The sequence below is a fragment of the Physeter macrocephalus genome, chromosome 17, assembly GCF_002837175.3.
Source record: "Physeter macrocephalus isolate SW-GA chromosome 17, ASM283717v5, whole genome shotgun sequence".
NCBI lineage: Eukaryota > Metazoa > Chordata > Mammalia > Artiodactyla > Physeteridae > Physeter > Physeter macrocephalus.
Genome location: NC_041230.1, coordinates 11,961,297 through 11,988,437, shown reverse-complemented (window position 1 = coordinate 11,988,437; position 27,141 = coordinate 11,961,297). Strand labels below are relative to the sequence as shown.

General features: G+C 48.0%; 2 protein-coding genes and 1 long non-coding RNA gene across 11 annotated transcripts in view; 1 reads left to right on the top strand and 2 right to left on the bottom strand.

Annotated features, from left to right (window-relative positions):
* The first annotated feature begins 710 nt into the window (after positions 1-710).
* LOC102979058 (transient receptor potential cation channel subfamily M member 4) lies at positions 711-27,131 on the top strand. 9 transcript variants are annotated; one of them, XM_028477524.2, is made up of 16 exons: positions 712-860; positions 1,173-1,240; positions 5,172-5,346; positions 5,720-5,900; positions 6,097-6,260; positions 6,500-6,683; positions 10,930-10,991; positions 11,141-11,326; positions 11,668-11,767; positions 14,758-14,870; positions 15,240-15,572; positions 15,712-15,846; positions 21,944-22,073; positions 22,205-22,350; positions 23,442-23,554; positions 23,915-27,131. In XM_028477524.2, the coding sequence occupies exons 1-16, from the start codon at positions 837-839 to the stop codon at positions 23,994-23,996; spliced, it is 2,196 nt and encodes a 731-aa protein (XP_028333325.1). In that variant the 5' UTR covers positions 712-836; the 3' UTR covers positions 23,997-27,131. The 9 variants fall into 9 exon arrangements, with proteins under 9 accessions (XP_028333320.1, XP_028333319.1, XP_054935300.1 ...); XM_028477519.2 differs by having other exon boundaries at positions 711-839; positions 14,758-15,572; XM_028477518.2 differs by having other exon boundaries at positions 711-860; positions 14,758-15,572.
* LOC114484003 (uncharacterized) lies at positions 6,691-23,023 on the bottom strand. The gene is made up of 3 exons (XR_003676445.2): positions 22,996-23,023; positions 7,205-7,267; positions 6,691-6,811 (listed from the first exon to the last, which is right to left on the bottom strand). It is a non-coding gene; the product is annotated as an uncharacterized lncRNA (long non-coding RNA).
* The window catches only part of LOC114483887 (AP-2 complex subunit alpha-1), a 37,130-nt gene continuing 36,760 nt past the window's right edge, over positions 26,772-27,141 (bottom strand). Inside the window, exon 13 of the mRNA XM_028478329.2 lies at positions 26,772-26,799. Coding sequence (XP_028334130.1) covers positions 26,772-26,799 — 28 coding nt within the window. The remainder of the gene's footprint in view (positions 26,800-27,141) is intronic.

The window sequence follows — 27,141 nt, the reverse complement described above, 5'->3', positions numbered from 1 at the left end:
TGCTGAGAAGGTGGATGCCAATATGGAAGCCCTGGAATGGCGTGAAAGGAATTTTGCTCCAGCACACGTACCCATGACCTCCTGTCCCTGGAACTCAGATCTGGGGGCAGAGGATGGTGCCAGGCCAGGGCTATAAATACAGCGAGGGGGGGGGCAAGGGGCTCAGGTTACCCAGGAGGCCGCAGCTGTCCCTGTCAGAGGGCTGGCAGGAGACACGTGGCCCTGCCTGTCCGCATATCAATACCTCCCACTCCTCACCCTGTCACCGTCGCCCTCACTCTTTGGGTCCCCATCCTTCTTTATGGGTCTCCCTCTCTCTGTCATTGTTTCTTCACCAGCTCTCTCTCAGGGTCCCTGTTGCCCCCCTCCTGAGGATTCTGTCCCCTTCTCCCTCTCACTCTGAGTTTCTGCCACCCATCCAAACCTTTCTCTCTCTCTCCGTCTTTGGGTCCATGTAGCGCCCCCGCCAACCTCTGTTCCCCCTTTCTGATTCTCTGCCCCCACCTAAGTCTTTGTGTTTCCCGCCCCCCATCCCCCGACCCGGGTCAGTGTGCCCTCTCTCTCATCGCTGGCATTTCCCCTTTGGGTCTCTGTCCCCCTCTCCCTGGCTTCCTGTCCCCCTCTGCCTGGGTCCCTGCCCGCCTCTCTCTGGGTCCTGTCCGACCCTTTGCCCCGCCTCCCGCTCTACGTTTCTCCGAGACTCCCCGCCCCCCAGACCTGGCCCCGCCCCAGGCTGGGCTGGAAAGTGGCGGATCCGGTTTGTCCAGGGCGCATCTAGAACCCGGGTTGGTGGAGCGAATGCAGGGAGTCGGATAGGTTGCGGTGGCTGCGGCAGCATGGTGGGTGCGGAGAAGGAGCAGGTACAGCGGCCGGACCCGGGCCTGAGGGAACAGGGAGCTAGGGCCTGGCCTCCTGCTTTCCAGAGAGGAGGGTGCTTGAGACCCAGATTCTTGGGTCAGACAAAGGAAGGGGTTGCTGGGGGCCCGGACTCCAGGGTCCTTGGGGACGGATCGGTGAGGGGGTTGGGGGGGGGGGTCGAGTCTCCTGAGTCCGGGAGAGGAAGGCACTGGGGTCCCGGACTCCTGAGTCTCCGGCTAGGGCGCGGGTGGGTCGCTCCGTGACCCATAGGACCGAACTGGATCCACCCCCCAACTCCTTGTTCCTGTCTCCAGAGCTGGATCCCCAAGATCTTCAAGAAGAAGACGTGCACGACTTTCATCGTTGACCCCACAGATGCGGGGTGAGGAGTTCGCCCCGGGGACAGACCCCAGAGTGTCCCGGGTCCGCTGACCCCGCCCACCGCAGACCCCGCCCTTCGGTTCCTTCCCTTCCCCAGTCCTGTCAGAGCCGATACTCCTAAGGGCGTTCCCTGGTGGCTCTCTACCTCGGGGAGGGCTTGGGTCAGTCTGCAAACACTTCCAATTTCCCATCCTCCCGCTCAGGGTCAGTGTTCAAGGCCCAGGGCTGGGTTCTGGTTTTTTCCTTCCCGGTGTCCCTTCTGTGTGTCTCTGCCTCCTGGCGTCACTTTCTCTGTCTTTCTTTCTTGGCTGTCTCTGTTTCATTCATTCACTCGTTCGTTCATTCCTCCAAGAAACTGTCACTCAGCACTTCCAAGGGGGCATTATTTTCAAGAGCACAGGCCCTGCCAGGGTTCAGATTTCAGCTGGGACACGTGCTTTGTGGCTTCGGGCAAATCATTTCACTTCTCTGGGCCTCATCTATCATCTGGGCATAAAAACAGGCTCTATTTCCTGCGGATATTGTGAGAATTAAACAAGTTACTGCTTGTGTTATTTCTGAAACAGTGCCCAGCGCATAGGAAGCACTGGAAAATATGTCCATAGGAACCACCGGAAGGTAGCAATTACTAACTAGCATGTGTAGGGCCTGTGCTTGTGCTGGGTGGCTGGGGGGTGGGGAGTGGCCACCCTTAGGAGCTCCTGGCCTTCAGTGATGGTCTCTCCAGTGGGTTCTGGCTTTCTAGTGTCCTCAAGGCAATCTTTGGGGTATGGGAAATGTCAACGTTCCTAATTTAGTGTGTGTTTTATTATGACTATATTAGTGCAGGATGGCTTGAATTAGGTATAAATAAACATATATATTATTTGGGGGTGAGTGCTCAAAAACTTTCACTGATGGAAAGGACAGTCAAGGAAGTTTAGGAACCTCTGTTGTGGTGGGAGGAAGATCATTCTAAGGCAAGGAGATGGGAGCTGCAAAGGACAAGCCACTGGGCCCAGTGGGAGCCAAGACGAGGCATCTGGTTAAGTCCGGGGAGGGGACACAGGGTGTCACCAATGGCTTCTGGAGGAGGAGGGGCTAATGAGGAGACACTAGAAGGTGGTAAAGTTGGAGTTCGACACTTGAAGGTGGGTTGGGTTCCAGGAGTGGGAACAACAAGTATAAATTGCCCCCTATTGACGATGTGGCTTGCAAATGGGGCAGAGTTCAAGGTGCAGGGAGCATCTGAAAGAGGATATCAAGCAGGAGGCCAAGGCCAGAAGTCACACAGCCTCAAATGTCACCCCGAGGGGTTGGGACCGTGTCTTGGTGTTCCGGGGGGCCATGGGAGGGGCAGGGTCAGCTCTGGGTGTGGAAAGATGCTCTGAGGGCCACGTGAGGATAAATAGGAATTCCGGAAGCTGGGGACGAGGCTGGGCAAGGGGCAGGTGGGAGGAGAACAGGGCTGAGGGGACACAGAGAGGTGGGGACGGGGCAAAGATTCAGGGGCAGGAGCTTGGGGACCGATAGATGTGCAGAGAGAGAGGGGAGAGGGGAGGATGGGCCCAGACGTCTGGTCTGGGGCCTGGGAAACAGTGAGCTCGTCCCCGAGATGGGAACGCAGGTGCATGAGTAGGTTTGGGAAATGTCGCCCAGCTCAGAGTGGGATTTTGTGTGTGGGAGGGGCCTGGGGGAGCCAGGGGCGTTGCAGACCTGGCTCAGGGACTCAGGAAGGGTCTGTGACTTCCATCCAAGACTTGAGAAGTCCTAGGTGTAGGTGGTCATGGAAACTGGAAGTAGGATGGGGGGAAGAAAGTGTAAAATCAGAGGAGGTGGCAAACTGGCAATTCTATGGCCGATGTGTTTTCTTTTTTTTTCTTCCGCGGAAGAGGATTGCTAAAAACTTGTCTCTGAATGCTTCACGACAGACATGCTGCCTCAAGTCAGCACAGCCTCCGGCACATCCACTTATAATTTTCCACCTGATGCTTCTTTCTCTTACGTTACCTGCCTGGCCCTTGGGGGCATTGAGTTTGAGACCCATGTAGGGAAGGCATGTGGTCCTAGCTCTGGAGAACACCTACACTCAAGGGAGGCACAGAGGAGGAGAAAGCCACAGGTGAGGCAGAGACAGAGCAGCCAGGGGAACGGGTGTGCTCTGCCAAGGAAAAGGTTTTCTAGAATCAGCCTTTTAGCTATGACCAGTGCTACTTTGTCTGAGTCAGGTGAGACCTGAATAGAAGTCATTGTATTCGGGGACTTGCAGGTAATTGCTGATTTCATCGGGAACAATTTCGGTTTCAGTGGCCACACAGAGAAAGGGGGGTAGGAGATGAGACGGACAGAGGGGGAGTCTGCCAGTGCTGTCTACCAGAATTTTCTGCAATGGTGAGAATGTTCTATATCCACATCCAATATGGCAGCCACTGGCCACATGTGGCTCCTGGTCACTTGAAACGTGGCCAGAGCAACTGAGGAACTGAATTTTTAATTGTATTTAATTTTAATTTATTTGAATATAAGGAGCACGGTGTGGCTAGAGGCTACTGTACTGGACAGTTCAGGTTCTGGAACATTCCATGAAGAAATTTTGCCAGGAAGGACTCGTGGGAAGTAGATGGACAGGAATGAGGGGGGTCCAGGGACAGGGTTGAGATGGGTGAAAGGATCCAGTGGGTAAACTGAGGCATGCCAGGACCCTGGAGGTAGACTCAGGAAGAGGGAGGGGTGTATTCTATAGTTCTCACTGTGCCAGGAGCTGGTGTATTCTGTTTGGATTTGTTGGCCATTCTTTTAGTGACTTTACAACTCTTGTCAAATCCGTGGACCACCTGTGCTATTCTTTCCATAAAATTAGTCCTTAAATCATGGCTCACTCTGTTTACATAAATGTAGGTCTCCCCGGATATTTGAATCCCTTCTGGAATCAGGGACCAAAGAGATTTAGATACATTTTCAAACAAATCCCTCATCTCCCAATCCCGTGTTGCTTGCTGTTTTTAAACTCAGGTGCCAATCCCATTAGGTAACAAGGGCTACTTGCTTATTTATTTAGGGGGAAAAAAGTTTTGTATGTGATCACCACAAATGCAAAACCTGTTCCATTTGCCACAAAGAGAAAGAAACAAGCCATAAAAGACAGTCACAATGAAAACCAAATAAAAAGTATTTACCGTCTAAATGGATGCTGTTGCCAGCCCAGTTTTCTGAGCCTGAGGCCCGCTTTTCTCTGTTAAAAAGAAAAAGTAAAGAGTTGGGCATTAAAAATATTCTAGCACCCAGCTGATCCTCTCTCCTTGACAGTAATCAGGAGAGCTCAAAAAGGAATGATTTTCTCACTGTGTTGTTCAAGGTTATTTAAAGCTCTGTGTGGAGTTCACGGAGACTGGATCTGGTATGCGGCCCCCATTTTAGGAAATGTTGTGTTATTTCATTGGCTCTCATAGTTCTATGACGTAGGCTGTGCTATCATTGTCTTTCCATCTGAGGTGGAAATTTAGGCTCAGAGAGATGAAGCTACTTGCTCAAAGTCACACAGCTGCCTCGGCCTCTAGTGCATGCGTGCTCTGTGAATCACCCTCTTGATTTTCCTTTTCATGTGACTATCATCTGTTTGAACTGGGGGCAGCAAGGACATCCCCGATGGCCTCCTGCACTTTTCCACTTCAGGCCCTGAAGGCAACAGTGAGTGTGGGGTCTGGTGTGTAGACCTCCCTGCTCAGGTGCTCTTGAGCCACTGTGGCTTCCTGCTGGTGGGGGAGGTGACTGTGGTGGTTCTGCCCCAGTCTCTCCCTCAGGCTGGTCAGAACCGTGGAGGGCCAGTGCCAGGGTCAGTATGGACAGTGAGCTCCTCTGGAGGGAGATGCAGAGATATGGACATTTCTACAGGATGTTTGGGGTCGGTGTGGACACCTCTGGGCTTCATCCTCCTCCTTCCCCTCCCCCCTCAGGGGGACCTTGTGCCAGTGTGGGCAACCCCGGTGTGCCCACCCATCAGTGGCTGTGGAGGATGCATTTGGGGCAGCCATGGTGACCGTGTGGGACAGTGACTTGCACACCACGGAGAAGCCCACAGATGCCTTCGGAGACCTGGACTTCCTGGGTGTCGGCCACAAGGCCAGCAATGTGAGGCTTGCACGTCTGGGCAGGGCCAGGGTTGACCAGTGGGGCTGCATGCCTCAGGGGCTCCCGGAGCCAGGGTCTGGGGGTGTCCCAGCTGAACGCTGTGTCTCCCCATTTGCCCATCCCTGTCTTCACCTCTCCTGGATCCCTGTCCCCTCCACCCCTGTCTGTCTTTTCTAAGCCTGTCCCCCTCTCTCTGGGTCTCTGTCCCCCTCTCTCTGGGTCTCTGTCCTCTCTCTGCATCTCCATCCCTCCCCTCTGGGTCTCTGTCCCCCTCCCCCCTCCCCCCATCTCTGTGCTCCTCTCTCTGCATCTCTGTCCCTTTCTCTCTGTCTCTGTCCCCCTCCCCGTGTCCCTTCCTCTTGTGTGTCCACAGTTCCTCCGGCTCTCTGACCGCACGGATCCAGCTACAGTTTATAATCTGGTCACAAACATATGGGGCTTCCAGGCCCCGAACCTGGTGGTGTCAGTGCTGGGGGGGTCGGGGGGCCCCACCCTCCAGACTTGGCTGCAGGACCTGCTGCGACGCGGGCTGGTGCGGGCTGCCCAGAGCACAGGTGACTGAGGGTGGGCAGGGGCTCTGCCTCCTGGGCCAGGGCCGACTGCCCCCCCCATCTCCCCCACTTCCCTGGAATTCTGTCTTCCCCCACTCCCGACTTTGTGTGGGGGGTTTTGTCTCACTTTCTAGTCTCTCTCTGTCTCTGCACTCCTGTGTGTCTCTGGACCTCACCACCAGTCTGTGTCGCTGTGTAGGGGCCTGGATTGTCACCGGAGGGCTGCACAAGGGCATTGGACGGCATGTGGGTGTGGCTGTGCGGGACCACCAGACGGCCAGGACTGGGGGCAACAAGGTGGTGGCCATGGGCGTGGCCCCCTGGGGTGTGGTTCGGAATAGAGACACCCTCATGAACCCCAAGGTGGGACCCAGGGTCTTGGACAAGGAGGGGGCTGGGTGCCAGGAGTCTGGGGTCTGAGGGGGGAGGGGCTGGGGGCCTGGACCCCTGGGTCTGAGGGGGGAGGGGCTGGGGGCCTGGACTCTGGGTCTGAGGGAGGAGGGGCTGGGGGCCTGGTCTCCTGGGTCTGAGGGACGAACGACTGGTGTCTGTCCTCTTGGCCCTGATGGAAAGACTGCCTGGTCTGGCCACTTGTCCCCCAGGGCTCATTTCCTGCGAGGTACCGGTGGTGCGGTGACCCCGAGGATGGGGTCCAGTTCCCTCTCGACTACAACTATTCGGCCTTCCTCCTGGTGGACGACGGCACCCACGGCCGCCTGGGTGGCGAGAACCGCTTCCGCTTGGGCTTCGAGTCCTACCTTGCCCAACAGAAGACGGGCGTGGGAGGTGAGTGGCTCCTTCCACTGGGGATTCACAGCCCAAGGCTCAGGATCCCAGTGGTCAGATCTGGTAGGAATTTGGGGGTTGCGGCCAGGGGGAGTTTCCTATGGTCAAGTGCCTTCTCCCATCATTTGCTGTGTTTGAAAAAAATCATCATCTTGAAATCTACAATACCGAAAGGTGGACAGCTTGATGAATTTTTAACAAACTGAACCCACGTATGCAACCAGCACCCAGATCAAGAAACAGAGTAATACCAGCCCTCAGAAGTCTTCTGCCCACACCCAAGAGCCACCCTATCCTGCTTGTCACAGCACAGAGTAGTTCTGACCGTGTTTCATATGCATACAATCACACCAACCCCTTGTTTTAAATTCTGCCTTCTCATATTCGACATTATTTCTGTGAGATTCATCCATATCATTGCATGAACTGCAGTTTGTAAATAACCCATGGATCAAAGAAGGAAAAATAAAAAAGAAGCTAGAAAATATTTTGAACTGAATGATAATGATGTTATGACATACCAACACTTTGGGGATGCAGCTAATGCAGTACTTAGAGGGAAATCTGTAGACTTAAATGCTTATCTAAAATGAAAAGAAAAGAAAGGTTGAAAATCAATGATTTAAGTCTCCAATTAAAAAAAATCCTAGAAACAGAAGAGCAAATCAAATCTAGAGAAAGTAGAAGCAAGGATATAATAAAGACAGGGCAGAAATCACTAAAACAGAAAGAAATGTCCAATGTAGAAAGTCAACTAAACAGAAACCTGCTTCTTGATAAGCATTTCCTGTATTTTAAAAAGTGTCCATTTTATTCTTTTTTTTTTTAAGTATTTACTTATTTTTGGCTGCGTTGGGTCTTTGTTGCTGTGCGCGGGCTTTCTCTAGCTGTGGTGAGCAGGGGCTACTCTTTGTTGCGGTGCGCGGGCTTCTCATCGCGGTGGCTTCTCTTGTTGCGGAGCACGGGCTCTAGGCGCGTGGGCTTCAGTAGTTGTGGCATGAGGGCTCAGTAGTTGTGGCTTGTGGGCTCTAGAGCGCAGGCTCAGTAGTGTGGCGCACCGGCTTAGTTGCTCCACAGCATGTAGGATCTTCCCGGACCAGGGATCGAACCCGTGTCCCTTGCATTGGCAGGCGGATTCTTAACCACTGCACCACCAGGGAAGTCCCCCATTTAATTCTTAAACTTTACTTAGCTTTTCGGCAACTTTAATCTTATTTTTAAAATTATCTTTTTGGGGTGTAAGCTGACTTTTTTGGGGTGTATAATTCTGTGAGTTTAGGCATATGTAGAGATTCATGTCCACAGTCAGGACATAGACCAGTTCTGTTACCATGAAGGCATTCCTTTTGTACCCAGCCCCTGGAAGCCACTGATCGGTTTTCCATCACTCTAGTCTTCTCTTTTCCAGAAGATAAATAAATGGAATAATATAATACATGACCTTTGAGACTGGCTTCTTTCACTCAACATAATATTTTATGGCAGCTTTAATATGTGTTTATTGGAACTAATCAAACCATGTGAAGGTATATAAGGAAATTCATATCATTGCCTGAATTGTAGTTTGTAAATAACCCACTGGTCAAAGAAGAAAAAAAAAAAAGACGTTAGAAAATTCCCTTCCCAGCTCCAATCCCTTCTATTGGGGTAATCTGTGTTAATGGTTTGGAGTTAATCCTTTGATATCTTTGTCTATGCTTATAAAATCCTATGCTCAGTGGTGTTCCTTTCTCTCTTTTATACTATACATATACATATCACGTTCTTATAACCATCACTTTTGGATACAAACTTCTCTATCTTGTATCCCTTTTTTTTTTTTTTTGCGGTACGCGGGCCCCTCACCATTGTGGCCTCTCCCGCTGCGTAGCACAGGCTCCGGACGCGCAGGACCAGCGGCCATGGCTCACAGGCCCAGCCGCTCCGCGGCACGTGGGATCCTCCCGGACCGGGGCACGAACCCGCGCCCCCTGCATCGGCAGGCGGACTCCCAACCACTGCGCCACCAGGGAAGCCCTGTATCTCCTTTTAATAGTTGCATGATATTCCTTGGTAATGGTTGTACCGTCTGTTATTTAAATTGTTCTCAATTGGTGGATACTTAAAGTGCTATCAGTGTTTGGCACTACAAACAATGCTGAATAAATATCTTTGTATGAACATCCATAAATATATCCAGGTGTTTTAAATTCTATACAGTAGATCCCCCAAGTGAGATTGCTCTGTGTGTATACTAATAGTACTAGGTAACTTTCTAAAAGTGTGTAGCAGTTTTCACTCTCATCGAGAATGTGTGAGAGTTTCCTTTTCTGTCCAGTCTTAACCAGCTCTGGATACTCTTGGTTTAAATTTTTTTTTTTTTGGCAAATTTGATGGGTAAAAAGCGACATGCCACTTTTCATTTGATTTTTTAATTTATCTAACCACTATTAAAAGATATAAACATATATTTTGTTGGCCAATCAGATTTCCTCAATTATGAATTGTCTATTCATATTCTTTGCACATTTTTGAATTGGGTTATTTCTTTCTTGTCTTTTTGTAAGAATTCTTTGTATCCTGTCCTTAGTAACGCTTCGACTGTTAGACGTAAAATTTTTTGAAGATACTTTAATCATGGTGTCTACGTCCATAAAAATTCTATCGTTTTTATGTGGTTAGATATATTTGTTGTTCCTTTTATAGCCCCTTGGTTTCCCTTGGTTCTTTAGGAAGGTCCATTTCACTCCAATGCTCTACAAATATTCTAAGTCTTCTTTTTTAATATCTTATATTTTTATGTTTAAACTTTTAATCCATCTGGAAATGATTTTTAGGTGTTTTGAGTTAGGGAGTCTACATTTTTTTCTTCCAAATGGGAAGCCACATTTTCTTCATGTCCATTTAATAAATAAACCATCTTTTTCCAGCTAAATTGAAATGCCACTTAAGTTGTATATTCAGTTCCTTTATATGTTGAAGTATTTCTGAACCTTTTCCTCTTCTACCTCTCTATTTATTCCTGTGCCAAAAATATATTTTGTTTGGGACTTCCCTGGTGGTCCAGTGGTTAAGACTCTGCGTGTCCAGTGCAGGGGTGCAGGTTCAATCCCTGGTCACAGAACTAAGATCCGACATGCTGTACAGCGTGGCCAAAAAAGAAAAAATCATATGTATATATATATATTTGTTCCTGTTGTTGTTGTTTACAGCAGTTTAAAGACGTTTGAATATATATTAGGGAAAGTTTCTCCCCACTGTCAGTTCTCAAAAATTTCTTAACTCCTCTGATATTAATTCTTTCATATGAATTTAAAAATTATTTTGTTCCATTAAGAAAATAACAGGAAAACACTGCCAACCTCCTCCTACCTCCCTCTTTCTCCAAACTGCATTAAATTTATGTGTTACATTGTGACAAGTTAACATGGTATTTGTTTTTCCATTTATTCAGGCCTTATCCTTATATAAGGTTTATCAATTTCCTTACAAAAATATTATACCTTTCTGTATGAATTAATTCCCAGGAATTTTATCATTTTTGTGAAAACATGGATAAGATACCTATTATAATAGTTGTAGAAAAGTTTTTTATTTTTGAGTATTTTTCTTGTATTAATCCTCTTAAACAAATTCTCTTATTAACATTTAGCTATTTTGAGTGGAGTCTCTCCAATTTTCTGAGAATATCAATCATCTTTCCTTCAAACAGATACCTTTGTCTCTTCCAGATTAAAAAATATGTATACAAGTTTTCATTCCAATTATTTCATTTTCTTGCATTGTTACATTAGCTCAAAACTCCCAGATAAGTGTGAATAGTAGTAACGTTGTTTCAGTTCTTGTTTTATTGGGAATGGAGTTCGTAAAACACTTATATGAGTTTGCTGTTGGGCTTTGATAAATATCTTTATTGTATTTGGATAGTCCTTTCTATTCCTTATTGCCTTTATTTTCTATTTGCACGTTCATCCTCTCCTGGTTCCTGGATGGTTAATCAGTTATAGGACTGACTCATACCTCATTCGGGAACCCGGGAGTCCAGGCTCCCAGCCCTCTCCTCCCTTGAGAAGTTGAACATTACTGTCTTCAAGATCTGGCCCCTCCCAACATCCTCAAAGGCATGACAGTTCTCATGAGCCTCGGGACAGAGGATTAGGCAGAAGCCAGCGTTTGCCCTGGAGGCTCCTGGGAAATGTGGTTCTCTCCCATTGCTGACAGAGGCTGATGGGAGGTGACCAAGCCCTGTGCTCTCTTCTCTCCTCAGGGACTGGAATTGACATCCCTGTCCTCCTTCTCTTGATTGATGGTGATGAAAAGATGTTGAAGGTATAAGGGCCCAGGTGCCTGGGTCTAAGGGGGGGCAGTAGCTGGGGGCTGTACTCCTGGGTCCTAGGGGAGGAGGGGGCTGGGAATCTAGACTCCAGGAGATGTGAATACTTTCCTTCCCTAACCTGACTCCCCCTTTTGTCCTGTAGCGGATAGAGAACGCCACCCAGGCTCAGCTCCCCTGCCTCCTGGTGGCCGGGTCTGGGGGAGCTGCAGACTGCCTGGCAGAGATCCACACTCTGGCTCCAGGGAGTGGAGGAGGCAGGCGATGTGAAGCCCAAGATCTGATTAAGCGTTTCTTCCCCAAAGGGGACCCTGAGGTCCTACAGGCCCAGGTATGACATTGGGGGCCCAACTCTGGAACCTGAGATGGGAGGGAGCTGGGAACCTGGGTTCCTGGGTCTTGAGAGGTGAGGATGCTGAGGATTTGGAGTCCTGGATCCAAGGGAAGGGGAATGGGGGCCCAGCCTCATGGATATGAGGGAGGAAAGGCTGGGAGCCTGGACTCCTGGGTCTAAGGGAGGAGAGGCCTGGGGGCCTGGATCCCCCCCTAGGTTCTGGGAGTAGAGGGTGCTTGGCACCTAGACTACTGGGTCCTGCAGGGGAATTTTCTCCTGTATCTCTGTGGACAGGGCCAGGGAGTTGGGTGTGGGTTGCAAAATTTGGTATTCTGCAGGTGGAGAGGATCATGACTCGGAAGGAGCTGCTGACAGTCTATTCAACTGATGATGGCCCTGAGGAATTTGAGACCATCGTTTTGAAGGCCCTTGTCAAGGGTAAGGCTTGGAGTCCCAAAACTTCCCCCACTGTCAGCTCAACTTCGGACACCTCTCTTGACCTCGGCACTTAATCCATCCTCTCTAATCTAAATTGTGCCCCTTTTTATTTTTTTATTTTTATTTTATTTTTTTGTGTGTGGTACGCGGGCCTCTCACTGCTGCGGCCTCCCCCGCTGCGGAGCACAGGCTCCGGACGTGCAGGCTCAGCGGCCACGGCTCACGGGCCCAGCCGCTCCGCGGCATGCGGGATCCTCCCGGACCGGGGCACGAACCCGCGTCCCCTGCATCGGCAGGCGGGCTCTCAACCACTGCGCCACCAGGGAAGCCCTATCATTTTCCTTTTATCATTGCCTTTTGGGGCTTTGCATGGTGCTATTTGGACAGTTTTCCCAAGATACTTTCATTATGTTCCAACGTTGCTTTCCTTCTGTTGTATCCATCCACCCAGCCTTTCATCCTTTATCCATCCAGCCAGCCATGTGTACATTGATCTTTCCATCTACCCATTCATTCTTCCATCCATCCAATCATCCATCCATCTTGCCATCCACCCATCCTTCTACCAGTTTATTCACACATCTAGTAGCAATTCCATCCACTCATCATTCTTCCATCCATCCATCTTTCATCTGTCCATCCATCTTTTCATCCATCCATCCATTCTTCCATCTATCCACCCACTCACCCTTTCTACTTTTCCTATATGCCTCCAATATGTTTTAAGCCCTGAGGGGTGGTGGAGTCAGAGAAAAACTAGAGTGCTGTCTCCCAGCAAGGAACTCCTGATATTTCACTAGAGGAATGAATGATGAAAACCAAGGTAGAGTGCGTAATGGCTGCTTGGTAGAGGCTGAGGATGGAGCTCATTATTCATTCAACAAAGATTAGACTCAGAGATAAAAGCAGATCCTACCAGGGTTGTTTGGACACAACCTTAAGTAAAATTCAAGACAAAAGCATGGGAGAGGAGCTGCTGTCAGAAAGGGGAGAAAAATGGGGAGGTGGTATTTAAACTGGGCGGCCTTGAAGAGCCAGTAGAATTTGGAGTTAGTAAGATGCGGAGGTGGGATAAATAAGTGGTAAGGGGGATCCCCAGGGCTCTGTGGAGATGTGGGTGGGGAGGGTCATTTTTGGTGTCAGAAGAGTTTTACAGGGAAAACACCCACTTAGATAAAAACTCCCAAGAGGCATAGTGTCAATTTGTAATGCGTTCTGAGTTCCGGGTCCCCACCCCAATTGCATCTATCATGTTCTGTGGTGTGGTAGTTATTTTTGACTTTGGAATCAGATACAACGAAAATTTGAGTATCAGCTTGGCCCCCTCTCTGCTGTGTGACTTTGAGAAAGAAACTTTCCCTCTCTGAGCCTTAGTTTCTCTCTCTGAAAAATTGAGATAATACCTGGCAGGAGTGTTGTGAGCCTCAGAGGCAGATTATGGGCAGTGCCTAGTCCCCAGGGGGAGCCTAATAAACGGGAACTCTTCTTAATATGATTCCATTTCTTGTGGGGACACATCCTTTAATAGAGGATGACAGCCAGTGGGCAAATCTGATTTACTTTACAGAAGTTAACTCATCAGGCTCCTGGGAGAAAACACAGCAGCTCTCTAAGATGTGGTTTGAGGCGGTGGTGTTTTAAGTCTGTTGCCTGCAGAAGTACAAGTGATCACACTCTGCTGGGGAAACTGGAGATGGCTGGACAGTCTCAGTGTTGGCAGAGTTGAAGGGATGGGGTTTCAGCAGGTGAGGACAGAAGAGGGAAGGGGATGAATGCTTCATAAGAGTCTAGGAACAGCCAGGCACTGTGCTGAGCAGCTGGCACACATTATTGCCCCTGATCCTCTAACCCTTCCTGTAAGGACCGTCTCCCCAGTTTGCAGATGAAGAAACTGAGGCTCAGAGAGGGGGAAAGTGACTTGCCCAAGGTCACACGAGGTTGACTGCACACTTTTGGATCCATTAAATTATCCGGTCAAATTTTTTTTATATAAATTTATTTTATTTATTTTTATTTTTGGCTGCGTTGGGTCTTCGTTGCGGTGCGCGGGCTTCTCATTGCAGTGGCTTCTCTTATTGCGGAGCACGGCGCGTGGACTTCGGTAGTTGTGGCACACGGGCTTAGTTGCTCCGCGGCATGTGGGATCTGCCCGGGCCAGGGCTCGAACCCGTGTCCCCTGCATTGGCAGGCGGATTCTTAACCACTGCGCCACCAGGGAAGCCCCCGCCTCCCGATCAGATTTTTAAAGGACACTTGTTCTTCCTTGTTCTATTTAATGACCTCCAGGGTCTTCCAAAGTCCGGCTAATGTTTACATTTTTTCTGCTACTTTTCGTCTCACAAATACTCCCAAGTTGCAGGAAACCAGAGTGATTCACGTTTGCCATCATAGCCTGCGCTTTCCTGCACCGAGGCTTTTGCTCGGGCTTCTCCTACTGCCCTGATGATTCTTTTCTCATCTTAGATGCACGCTTCCAAATCCTACTAGTCTTTCAAAAGCCCTACCTCAATGTGCACCCCCTAGGAGGCTCCCTTGGATCTCTCCATACCTCTGTGATTGTAGCCTCCCCTGGGTCCTAATCACATTCTATGCCCTCCTCCAAGGGCACTGATCACTCTAAGGGCAGTTATGTGGTTCTGGGACATATTTCCCGGGAATGAGCTCCTTCAGGGCAGGGACTGTATCCAATCTCTCTCCATCCCTCTTACTGCCTGGCCCGTAGCCTACCTCAGTAAATGTTAAATGAATAAGTGATTCCCTTTCCTTTTCTTGGGGCCTCTCAACCACTGGTCTGAAGAGTTTTACACTCAACTCTGCCCCGGGTTGAATGACCTTATGCTTGTTAATAGCCTGACTTCTTAAGACCCCAGACACTTTGCCTTTTTACAGAGTTTAAATGTCAGGCATCTCAAGTAGAAGCAATACAGACATTCATCACAGCTTCCCAACCGCCCCTGACTTCTTGCCCCCTCTCCTTCTCGCCCTTTCAGCCTGTGGGAGCTCTGAAGCCTCAGCTTACCTGGATGAGTTGCGTTTGGCTGTAGCTTGGAACCGTGTGGACATTGCCCAGAGTGAACTCTTCCGGGGGGATATCCAGTGGCGGGTGAGGGGTTGGGGCCTGGCGATTGGGGACCCTGACAAAAGGCATGCATTTCCCCCACTCCCTGACTCCTTTGACGTCTGGCTCTATCTTCCTTTATGGCCTGTCCAGCCTCCTCTTAATTGTCCATCCGTCTCTGGTTGTCCATCTGTCCCCATCTTGTTCCCTGTCTCCCCATCCATCCATCCACCTACTTGCCCACCCATCCATCCTCTCCTCCAGCCCTCCACCATCCATCAGTCTGACCGTCCATCCATCCATCTGTCACTCATAGCTCTGTACCCCCATCTCTTGTCCTTAATCTCTGACCTCAGCTGGCCTTCTGCCCGTCTCTGTGCTCAACTCTTCCCCCATTCATTCCACCCCCACCAGTCTTTCCACCTGGAAGCCTCCCTCATGGACGCCCTTCTGAACGACCGGCCAGAGTTCGTGCGCTTGCTCATCTCCCATGGCCTTAGCCTGGGCCACTTCCTGACCCCTACGCGCCTGGCCCAGCTCTACAACGCAGCGCCCCCCAACTCACTTATCCACAGCCTTTTGGACCAGGTGTCCCACGGCACAGGCAACAAAGGCCCAGTCTCTGAACCCTCTGCGGAGCCACAGCCCCCTAAGGTGGGGCAGGTGCTGCGGATGCTGCTGGGGAAGTCGTGCGCGCCGACGTTCCCCGCCAGGGGCACCCACCAGGGCGATGGCAGCATGGAGAATGTAAGGAAAAGGGTGGGTGGGGGGAGCACAAAAGGGTCTGGGGGCGGGGCTATGCCAGGAGGGGGCGTGGTCAGAGCACGGGGTGTGGGGCTGATGGTTGGGGCGGAGACAACGCTCACCATACCTTCCTCGCCTCCAGTCGTATCTGCCGTGGGACAAGGCTACCTCAGAATTTCTCCTGGAAGCCGTCCCCGGGCAGGCACCCTGGAGTGACCTGCTCCTCTGGGCACTGCTGCTCAACAGGGCTCAGATGGCCGTGTACTTCTGGGAGATGGTGAGTGCTGACCTGATCTCTGATTCTACTCTCTCCTACATTCCTGTCCTTTATTTCTACCGAACTCCAATGCTTGAGCAGTAAGATTCCCTCACCTAGGATATCACCTGTCCCCCACCCCACTCCATTCTTGATGTATGACCCCGAGTGCTGTTTCTTCCTCCCCCCCCCGCCCCCACCATATCATGCATTTCTTGTAACTTGCTTTTTCCATTAACAATATATATTGGGCATTTACCCTTGCTCAGACATATGCATCAATCTCATCCTTTCAAAGTGGTTGCTCGTATGAGGAAGTTAGACGTTATCTGTAGCTGATGGGGATTCATTTAATCATAATTGTGCTTGCAATTTAGATGCATTGTTGTAGTTGCAATGCAGCAGGGGACAAGACTAGAGGCAAGGATGCCAGGTAGGAAGGTAAAACTTCAGGCAGCCAAGATGGGGGCCTGGATTAAAGCTGGTGAGACCTAGGTGCTGGGACACATTTGAGAAGTTTAAAAAAAAGTCGTGGTATTCGAATAGGATCAAAGACAGACCCTATCTTTATGTCAAAGAAATATCTTGAGAGGAGTTCTTCAGCCCTGGGTTATTTTCAGCCCATCCGGTCATTGGTTAAAAATAAATAGATTTTTTTTTTTAATGGAGATAAATGTTCATCAATGTTGTAGCATGTGTTAGAACATCCTTCCTTTTTAAGGTTGAATTATATTCCATTGTATGGATATACTACATTTTCTTTATCCATTCATCTATTGATGGACATGTGGATTGTTTTGACCTTTTGGCTATTGTGGATAATACTGCTATGATTAGTGTACAAATATCTGTTTGAGTCCCTGCTTTCAGTTGTTTTGAGTACATATCTAAGAGTGGAATTGCTGGACCATATGGTAATTCTAGGTTTAATTTTTTTAGGAACTGCCATACTCTTTTCCACAGTGGTGGTACCATTTAAAGTTCCACCAGCAATGCACAGTGTTCCAATTTCTCCACATCTTCACCAACACTTGTTCTTTTCTTTTCTCTTCCTTCCTCTCTCTCTCTCTCTGTCTCTTTCTTTCTTTTTTATAATTACCATCCTAATGGGTGTGATCTCACCTTGGTTTTTTTTTTTTTTTTAAATATTTATTTATTTATTTACTTGGCTGTACCGGATCTTAGTTGCGGCACGTGGGATCTTGGTTGTGGCGTGCAGGCTCTTGGTTGTGGCATTCAGGATCTAGTTCCCTGACCAGAGATCAAACCCAGGCTCCCTGCATTGGGAGCTTGGAGTCTTAACCACTGGACCACGAGGGAAGTCCCTCTCACTTGGTTTTTTTTTTTTTTTTTTAAGTTTTATTTTTATTTATTTATTTTATTTGTTTATTATTTTTGGCTGTGTTGGGTCTTCGTTGCTGTGTGTGGGCTTTCTCTAGTTGTGGTGAGCGGGGGCTACTCTTCGTTGCAGTGCGTGGGCTTCTCATTGCGGTGGCTTCTCTTGTTGCAGAGCACGGGCTTCGGTATTTGTGGCGCGTGAGCTCAGTAGTTGTGGCTCGCAGGCTCGGTAGCTGTGGCGCATGGGCTTAGTTGCTCTGCGGCATGTGGGATCTTCCCGGACCAGGGCTCGAACCCGTGTCCCCTGCACTGGCAGGTGGATTCTTAACCACTGCACCACCAGGGAAGCCCTCTCACTTGGTTTTGATTTGCATTTTCTTAATGATTAGTGAGGTTGAGAATCTTTTCATGTGCTTATCGGCCCTCTATCTTTCTTAAGAGAAATGTCTATTCAAGTCTGCCCATTTTTAAATTGACTCTTTGGTCTTTTTTGTTGATGAGTTTAAAGAATTCTTTATATGTTCTGGGTATTAATCCCTTATTAGATAGATGATTTGCAAATACATTCTCTCTCTCTGTGGGCTGTCTTTTCCTTTTGTTGATAATGTCCTTTGATGCACAAAAGTATTACATTTTGATGAAGTCCCATTTGTCTTTTTTTTCCTTTGTTTTCTTGTGCTTTTGGTGTCATATCTAAGTAACCATTGCCAAATCCAAGATCATGAAGTTTTATCCCTATGTTTCCTTCTAAGAGTTTTATAGTTTTATAACTATTATATATATAATTATTTAACCCTACATGTTGATCTTATTGAGATTCCTTACATATGATGAGTCACTTCTGTCTTGCTGATTTTAAAATTCTTTCTTTGTTTTCGGCTTTCAGTAATTTGATTATAATGTTTTGTAGTGTGGATCTCTGAATTTATCCTACTTGGAGTTTCTTCATCTTTTTGGATGTACAGATTCATGTATTTCATCAGATTGGGGAAGTTTTAGTATGTTATATACTCAAATATTCTTTCTGTCCCTTTCTCTCTGTCCTCTCCTTTTGGAACTCCCATTATGCATATGTTGGTATGGTTGATGGTGTCCCACAGATCTCTTAGAGTCTGTTTATTTTTCTTTATTCTTTTTCCTTTCTGCACCTCAAACTGGATAATCGCAATTGACCTATCTTCAAGTTTACAAATTCTTTCTTCTTTCTCCTCAAAGCTTCCCTTAAGCCCTTTAAATGAATTTTTCATTTCAGTTATTGCACTTTTCAGCTCCAGAATTTCTATTTGGTTCCTTTTTATTTTTAAAAAATTTATTTATTTAATTATTTATTTTTGGCTGCGTTGGGTCTTCGTTGCTGCGTGAAGGCTTTCTCTAGTGGCGAGCAGGGGCTACTCTTCATTGCAGTTCAGAGGCTTCTCATTGTGGTAGCTTCTCTTGTTGCGGAGCACAGGCTCTAGGGGTGCGGGCTTCAGTAGTTGTGACATGCAGGCTCAGTAGTTGTGACTCATGGGCTCTAGAGCACAGGCTCAGTAGTTGTGGCACATGGGCTTAGTTGCTTCGTGGCATGTGGGATTTCCTGGACCAGGGCTCGAACCCATGTCCCTTGCATTGGAAGGCAGATTCTTAACCACTGTGCCACCAGGGAAGTCCCTGGTTCCTTATTATATTTCTATATCTTTATTTCTATTCTCTATTTGCTGACACAATTCTCCTGGCTTCCTTTAGCTCTTTGTTCATTATTTCCTTTCGCTTTTTGAGCATATTTAAGACAGTTGATTTAAAGTCTTTCTCTAGTAAATCCAGTGGCTAAGTTTCCTAATTTCTTTTGTCCTGTGAATGCGTCATACTTTTTTGTTTCTTTGCATGTCTCATAATTTCTGTTGTTTTTGTTGAAAACAGGACATTTTGAATATTATAATATGGCAGCTTTGGAAATCAGATTAACTCCTTCCTTCAGGGGTTGTTGTTGCTGCTTGTTGTGGGTGGTTGTTGTTTGTTTAGTGATTTTCCTAAGCTATTTTTGTAAAGTCTGTATTCTTTGTCATGTATGGCCACTGAAATCCCATTCTGTTAGCTTAGTGGTCAGCTAGTGACTTGACAGAGGTTCCCTTAAATGCACAGGGGTGGGGGAATAAAGCTCTTCCACTTTGCAGGTTGGCTCTTTGTGGAGCTGTCTTTCAACACTTACGCAGGCTGTTTACAATTTGGCTTTAGCCTTAGCAGGCTGTTTACAATTTGGCTTTAGCCTTCACTTCCTGCTTTTGTTGAGCCTAAAGGTCAGCCTGAGGTGAAAGCTTCGGGCTTTCCATAGTCTTTTCTGAGCATACATCCAGTCTTGGTCATGTTTGTAGCCTTCTAGATTTCCTGGTACATGTAGGAGCTTTTTATTTTATTTTTTTTTTTAATTTTTATGGTACGCGGGCCTCTCACTGTTGTGGCCTCTCCCGTTGCGGAGCACAGACTCCGGATGTGCAGGCTCAGCGGCCATGGCTCACGGGCCCAGCCACTCCGCGGCATGTGGGTGTTTACAATTTGGCTTTAGCCTTAGCAGGCTGTTTACAATTTGGCTTTAGCCTTAGCAGGCTGTTTACAATTTGGCTTTAGCCTTAGCAGGCTGTTTACAATTTGGCTTTAGCCTTAGCAGGCTGTTTACAATTTGGCTTTAGCCTTAGCAGGCTGTTTACAATTTGGCTTTAGCCTTAGCAGGCTGTTTACAATTTGGCTTTAGCCTTCACTTCCTGCTTTTGTTGAGCCTAAAGGTCAGCCTGAGGTGAAAGCTTCGGGCTTTCCATAGTCTTTTCTGAGCATACATCCAGTCTTGGTCATGTTTGTAGCCTTCTAGATTTCCTGGTACATGTAGGAGCTTTTTATTTTATTTTTTTTTTTAATTTTTATGGTACGCGGGCCTCTCACTGTTGTGGCCTCTCCCGTTGCGGAGCACAGACTCCGGATGTGCAGGCTCAGCGGCCATGGCTCACGGGCCCAGCCACTCCGCGGCATGTGGGATCTTCCCAGACCGGGGCACGAACTTGCGTCCCCTGCATTGGCAGGCGGGCTCTCAACCACTGTGCCACCAGGGAAGCCCTATTTTTTTTGTTTTATTTTTACTTCTTTATTTATTTGGCTGTGCCACGTGGCATGCGGGATGTTAGCTCCCCCACCAGGGATCTAACCCATGCTTCCTGCAGTGGAAGCTCAGAGTCCTAACCATTGGACCACCAGGGAATTCCCCATAGGAGCTTTTAAAACCCCTTACTCCCCCAAGCATCTCCTTCCCCAGCTGCTTCCCTCTTCTCTCCCAAGCTGTTCAAGAGTATCTCTTGCTTGCCTCAGCTACTTGAGGCAAAGAACCTGTTACTCTTTGACTCAATTAGCTGAGGCTGATACATTTGTGTTTAATGTTTTCAAACACCACCTGGGAAGACACTTCTGCTCTGGGGAAGCACCAAAAACAGTGAAACAAAGGCCAGCCCTTGAGCCGTCCCTTCAGAGAGCCACCAGCTAGGTTTATACACACAACCCCAATTATTTAAGAGTAAGATCTGGGGCTTTCCTGGTGGCGCAGTGGTTGGGAGTCCGCCTGCCGATGCAGGAGACACGGGTTCGTGCTCCCGGTGCGGGAAGATCCCTACATGCCGCGGAGCGGCTGGGCCCGTGAGCCATGGCCGCTGCGCCTGCGCGTCTGGAGCCTGCGCTACGCAACGGGAGAGGCTGCAACGGTGAGAGGCCCGCGTACCGAAAAAAATAAAAAAAAAATTTTTTTTTAATTTTTTTAAAAAGAGTAAGATCTGAATTGCCCCTTCTGATACCAACGAACTGAAGCAGGAATATGGGTGGTGGCGCAGTGGTTGGGAGTCCGCCTGCCGATGCAGGGGACACGGGTTCGTGCTCCCGGTGCGGGAAGATCCCTACATGCCGCGGAGCGGCTGGGCCCGTGAGCCATGGCCGCTGCGCCTGCGCGTCTGGAGCCTGCGCTACGCAACGGGAGAGGCTGCAACGGTGAGAGGCCCGCGTACCGAAAAAAATAAAAAAAAAATTTTTTTTTAATTTTTTTAAAAAGAGTAAGATCTGAATTGCCCCTTCTGATACCAACGAACTGAAGCAGGAATATGGGCTGTTGCCTTCAAGGCAACCACTGAGCTGGGGAATTGGCAATGGTAAGTGGATTAGTTAAAATGTCACAGTGCTATTTTACTGAGATCTTTCATTAAGCATTCTCCTGTTTGTTGTAAATTTTATGTTAGAGTCCAGAATTCTGAAAAAGTTGATCCTGACAGTTTTTTGCCAGCTTCTTTGTTGCTTTTGTGGAGGGACAGAGTTTTGAAGTTCTCTACTCTGCCATTTTAGGTGACATCTCCATTGCTTCTTGGCCTGTCTATAACCTCAGATGTCATTTTAATTCCAGCCCAGCCCCTGGTCTGTGAACCACCTGACTTCTGACGTTTTCCCTTGATGTCCAGTTTCTTCCAGATCCATCTACAAATATTACTTCATCCTTGGTCTCTGATGACCTTGGTTAAATTCTTTTTTTTTTTTTGGCCATGCCACACAGCTTGCGGGATCTTCGTTCCCTGACCAGGGATCAAACCCGTGTCCCCTGCAATGGAAGCATGGAGTCCTAACCACTGGACCACCAGGGAATTCCCGACCTTAGTTAATTCCTAACCTCTGGCTCTGTCCCTTCCCTTGATCACAAGCTTTCCTCTCACCTTCTTCACCCCTCTGTGATTCTCATTCCAAACTTTGACCCTAATTGTGACCCCCATCTCTGTCTCTCCAGGGTTCCAATTCCGTGGCCTCAGCTCTTGGGGCCTGTTTGTTGCTGCGAGTGCTGGGGCGCCTGGAGACTGAGGCCGAGGAGGCAGCACGGAGGAAGGACCTGGCAGCCAAGTTTGAGGGGCTGGGTGTTGGTGCGTGGGGCATGGGCGCCTGGCGGGGCAGGGACAGGGAGCTGCCACCTCCCCTTCAATCCCCTCATCTCTTCCCTCACACCGTCTTCCTACTACTTTTCCTCCCTCTCACATAAATCTCCTGCACCCAGACCTCTTTGGAGAATGCTACCGCAGCAGCGAGGAACGAGCTGCTCACCTGCTCCTTTGGCGCTGCCCACTCTGGGGGGATGTCACCTGCCTCCACCTTGCCATGCAGGCTGATGCCCGTGCCTTCTTTGCCCAGGATGGGGTACAGGTGAGCATCTGACACACCAGCATCCCAAACAGTTCTCAGCTGGACTGTGGGAAGTCTGGAGGATAAGCCCCTGCCATGGTGGGCAGTCCGTGGTCTTGACCAGCCTCTCCCCCTGGAGACAACCCCTCTCCAGAAAGTCTCAGCCTTCTCCTGGAAGGGTTGCTTTTCCCAAAAGAAGCCTCACACCCTGCCACGGGAAAGCCAACCTTCCCACAGCAAAGCCCACCCTCCTAAAAAGTTCTATTCCAGGGAATCCCCTGGCAGTCCAGTGCTTAGGATGTGGTGCTTTCACTTCCGTGGCCCAGGTTCAATCCCTGGTCAGGGAACTAAAAAAAGTTCTATTCCAGATATAGGAATACCCAGGCCTTTAGTAAGAAGTCTCACTTCTCACACAAGAAGTTCTTCCCACTTCCCACTGCCAGGCTTCAACAATTAAAATGATGTCACTGGACAATAACTTAGTGTTTTGGATATAGACAAACTCTGGTTTAGGAAATCCTACCCTTCCTTTGGAAAGACCTGTGTGCCCCCATAGTCACTCTCATCCTGCTAATCCTGACATTCTGAAAACGCTCTCAGTCTCCTTAATCTAAATCTGACAGGGGCAAAGGGAGTCCCATCCTCAGTACAAGAAGTTTTGCCTACCCAGCGAGAAGTCCCATTTCACTTCTTGGAATGATTTGTTGGCACTTCAAATACTTTCCCAGAGTCCTTTGCTTTGAATGGTGGTTAAACTCATGGATTGCAGCTTTTGCCTCTTCTGTAACCTCCCTGTGCTCCATCTGTGAAAAAGGAGAAAATATTAGTACCTGTCCTCCTGGAGGTGTGTTGAGGGTTAAGTGAGCTAATCTATGTAAAGTGCTTAGCCCAGTATCTGGTATATCATGTTAACAAACGTTGGCTGTTTAACTCTCCTAAAATCTGAGACAGGTGTTCCTTGCCTTTGACTCCTTTCCCCCCACCCCCAGTAGTTATGGCCCTCACAGTGAGCATTTTCCCTGTGCTCTGGAGTGTGGCTTGATCCTTGTCTGGGGTCTTTGGGAGAGGGCTGTGGGGAGATTCAGGCTCCTAATCCTCCCCACACTCCGCAGTCTCTGCTGACACAGAAGTGGTGGGGGGAGATGGACAGCACCACACCCATCTGGGCCCTGGTTCTCGCCTTCTTTTGCCCCCCACTCATCTACACCAACCTCATCACCTTCAGGTCAGTCCCCTGGGGTTAGATTGGCAGGAGGAGGGGGAGAGGGGAGGTCAGTCTCTACTTCCTGCTGAATTCTGGCTGCCTTTCTACTTGGTCTGTCCAGTGCTTCCCCCACCCTTGTTCATTCTCTTTCCCTCCCCCAGACTGGGAGCATGTTGTGGGAAGCAAGATTTGGGGGTGGGTCTCTGCAGTATCTCTAGGGGCAATTCCTCTGCCCTCTGGCCATGGCTCTGGGGGGAAGGACACTTTGGGATGATACCTCTCATTCCCTGCAATGTCTCTGGGTGACTGAGTTTGGCTTGGAGAATTCCTCTCTCACCTGCCCTCCCCCTGTTTCTCACTCTGTGTGTCCCTCCATGCCAGGAAGCCAGATGAGGAGCCCATGCAGAAGGACCTGAAATTTGACATGGACAGCGGCATCAATGGGAAAGGGCCTGGCGAGTGAGTGAAGCACAAGCACTGTGTGGGGGTAGGGGGCACCCTAGGCAGCTCCAGGAGCACCGGGTAATGGGAGCAAGACCAGAGAGGAGAAGTGGGGCTTCAGGAGATGGTGGTTTCATGAAGCCACTGAAAATACTGCGGAAGTTTCCCAAATGCCAGGCTCAAGGCTTGGTTCAACTTTGGTTCTGCCACCAAGGAGTTCCTCACTGAAAATCAATTTGCTTCATGATACATGTATTTCTGTCTTGATAAAGCAAGTGAAATTGGGTGGATTTGGTTCATTTAGGGATCTTTTGCCAATTTTTTTTTCTGACTCCAGGGCCTTTGCTCTTAATCTCTGTGCTGTGGTACCCATGAAGGTGTTTTCAAAATCAGTCCTAAGCAAATGAAATTGAATGTTTATCAATCTTCTGTTAATTCTGCAGAGCAGAGGTGCTGGGGGACTTGGCTCTGGGTCAAGCAGAGCGGGGTTCAAGTCCCGACTTTGCCTTTGTAAGTGGCTTCACCCCTGAGCCTCAGCTTTCTTTGCTGTAAAGAGAAGGTTGTACGTGTGTTAGTCAGGTTAGGTTGAGTAATGCTGCAATGACAAAGCATTCCAAACTCTCAGTGGGCTGGCAACAGTGAGGATTTAATGTCATTCACGCTCCATCTTTGGGTTGTCTGTGGCTCTGCTCCACGTGGTCTCCACTTTGGGATAAGCAAACACCTCCTAGCTGAGATGTTGCTGGTCTCATGGTAGAGGGAAAAGAGACACGGCAAACCAGGTTCTGGACCTTAAAGCCTCCACTTGGAAGTGACACGTGTCACGTTTGCCCACTTTTCATTGCCGAAAACTAGTCATATGATAATTCCTTAGCTCTTAATTCTTCCACTGGGAGGGAACCAAAATATTTGGTCCACAGTAATACAATATACCACAATGCCTGATGGAACAGTTGGGAGGATTCATGGAGATAATGTGTATTAAATGTGCATATTGTAGTACCTGGCACAAAGTAAGTGCTCAGTTAATGGGAGACTAGCATTACTACTGCTATTATTGATACACTTATTTGTTTTGTTGAATAGTGTGTGTGTGTGTGTGTGTGTGTGTGTGTAGGTATAAGGGTCTAAATCTATGGTAATAGAGAAACAGAGGAAGAGGCCCCATCTTTGCACCCTCCATCTCTACTTTAATCATCTGAATGGGAACAGGGAGGAACCTCAGCCCCAATATTCCAGAAGAAAAAGTGTTTCTGGTAACTGTTAGAAACATAATCAGACTGCCAGAAGTCTGTAAAACCTACCACCTGCTGTGAAACAAGTCAAATTTAAATGTATTATGTATATACATATTTTTTCTGAGACAATGCACAAAGAATACAAAATATTTGTCAAGGTAGAAGAGAATACTAAGAAAAAAATTTGGACCACTGAAAAAAATTAGACAGAGGGTCCCAATGTCAGGATCCCTAGTGGCATCCTTGTCTGGTGAGTTCCCAACATTTGTACCATATGATGATGACAATAGCTGAGGTTATAGAACACTTACAGTGGGTAGCCAGTGCGCTAAATTGTTTTGAAAATCAGTTCATTTAATTCTCTCAACAACCCTATGCCATAGGGTCCATTATTATTCCCATTTTACAGATGACATAACTGAGGCATTAAGTCACCCACCTCAGATCATGTGCTTAGTCAGTGGTGGAGCTGGGATTTGAACCCAGATCATCTTGTTCCTGAATCTGTGCTTTTAGTCACTGTAGAAAGCCACCTTCCTGGAGGGCTTTGTAAAAGGACAGATTCCTGGATGCTTCTCCTCCAAGGAAGCATCCAGGAATCTGTGTGTCTCCTGCCTGGAGGTGATTCAAGATGGCAGACTTTGGGGAGCATTCTGACCCACCACATATTTTTGTTACCAGGTCTGTTTTCTCTTATTATTGGGGAGCTAGTTCTCCTCTCTGCATCTCACTTTCTTTAGCTTTTACTGTTCTTTCTGCTTATTTTCTTTAGAACAGCCTGAAAACAAAACAAAAAAACAGCCCTATTGAGATATAGTTCACATACCATTCAGTTCACCCATTTAAGGTGTACAATTTTCAGTCGTTTTCAGTATATTCACAGAGTTGTGAAATTATCACAAAATTAATTTGAAAACATTTTCATCACTGCAGCAAGAAATCTTGTACCCATTAACAGTCTCACTCCCCACTCCTCCCTTCTCCCAGTCCCAGGCAACCGCTAATTTACTTTCTGTCCCTACGGATTTGCCTGTTCTGGACATTCCATATAAATGGAGTCATACACCAGTTGGTCTTTTATGACCGGCCTCGTTAACTTAACATCATGTTTTCAAGATTGATCCACTTTGTAGCATGTGTCAGTGCTTCATTCCTTTTTATTGTTGAATAATATTCCATTGTTTGAATCTACCACATTTTATTTATCTATTCATCAGCTGATGGACATTTGGGTTGTTTCCACTTTGGGGTTTTCTTTCCACTTGGTTTATAAAAAGAGGATGCCTTTCCAAGCCAGTTTATTTTTCCTGTTAGCTTTCTGAATTTATTATTATTTGTATTATTCATTTTCCTCTTTCTGATTTGAGGTCAGAATTAAGAGTTAGGATGAAACTGGGACAGAGGATCAGAACTCAGGTGAGAAGGGTCAGAGATATGAGTGGACCTAGAAGCTTAGAATTCAGATATGGCTGTACAGTCAGAGATCAGACATAGGGAAGGAAGAGTTATCTGAGAAAACTGTGCTGGATAATCTGATATCAGAATTTATGGGTTAGAAGTTAACATTCAGGGATGGAGTTGTCAAACCTGGGGAACCAAGGCCATGAAAGTGAGGAGGTCAGAGGTCATATTTGAGGGCCAGAGGTCAGATAGATGGTCCAAGGTCAGACAGAGAGTCAGAGGTTGTGAGGGTGAAAGAAGAGGGACTTGGAGACAAAAGCCAGACAAGAGTCAGAGTTCAGCCCAGAGGCCAGAGGTCAGAAAGGTCGAATAAGTCAGAGGTGCAAGCTCAGCAAGCAGTCTTGATGGTAGGAGATTTCAGAGGTCAGAAATTAGATACAGGGGTCAAAAGTCAAGGTGATGGCGGACATCAGACTTAGTTTCAGGTCAGGCAGGGTCAGAAGTCGTGAAGGTGGGGAATGTCTGGAA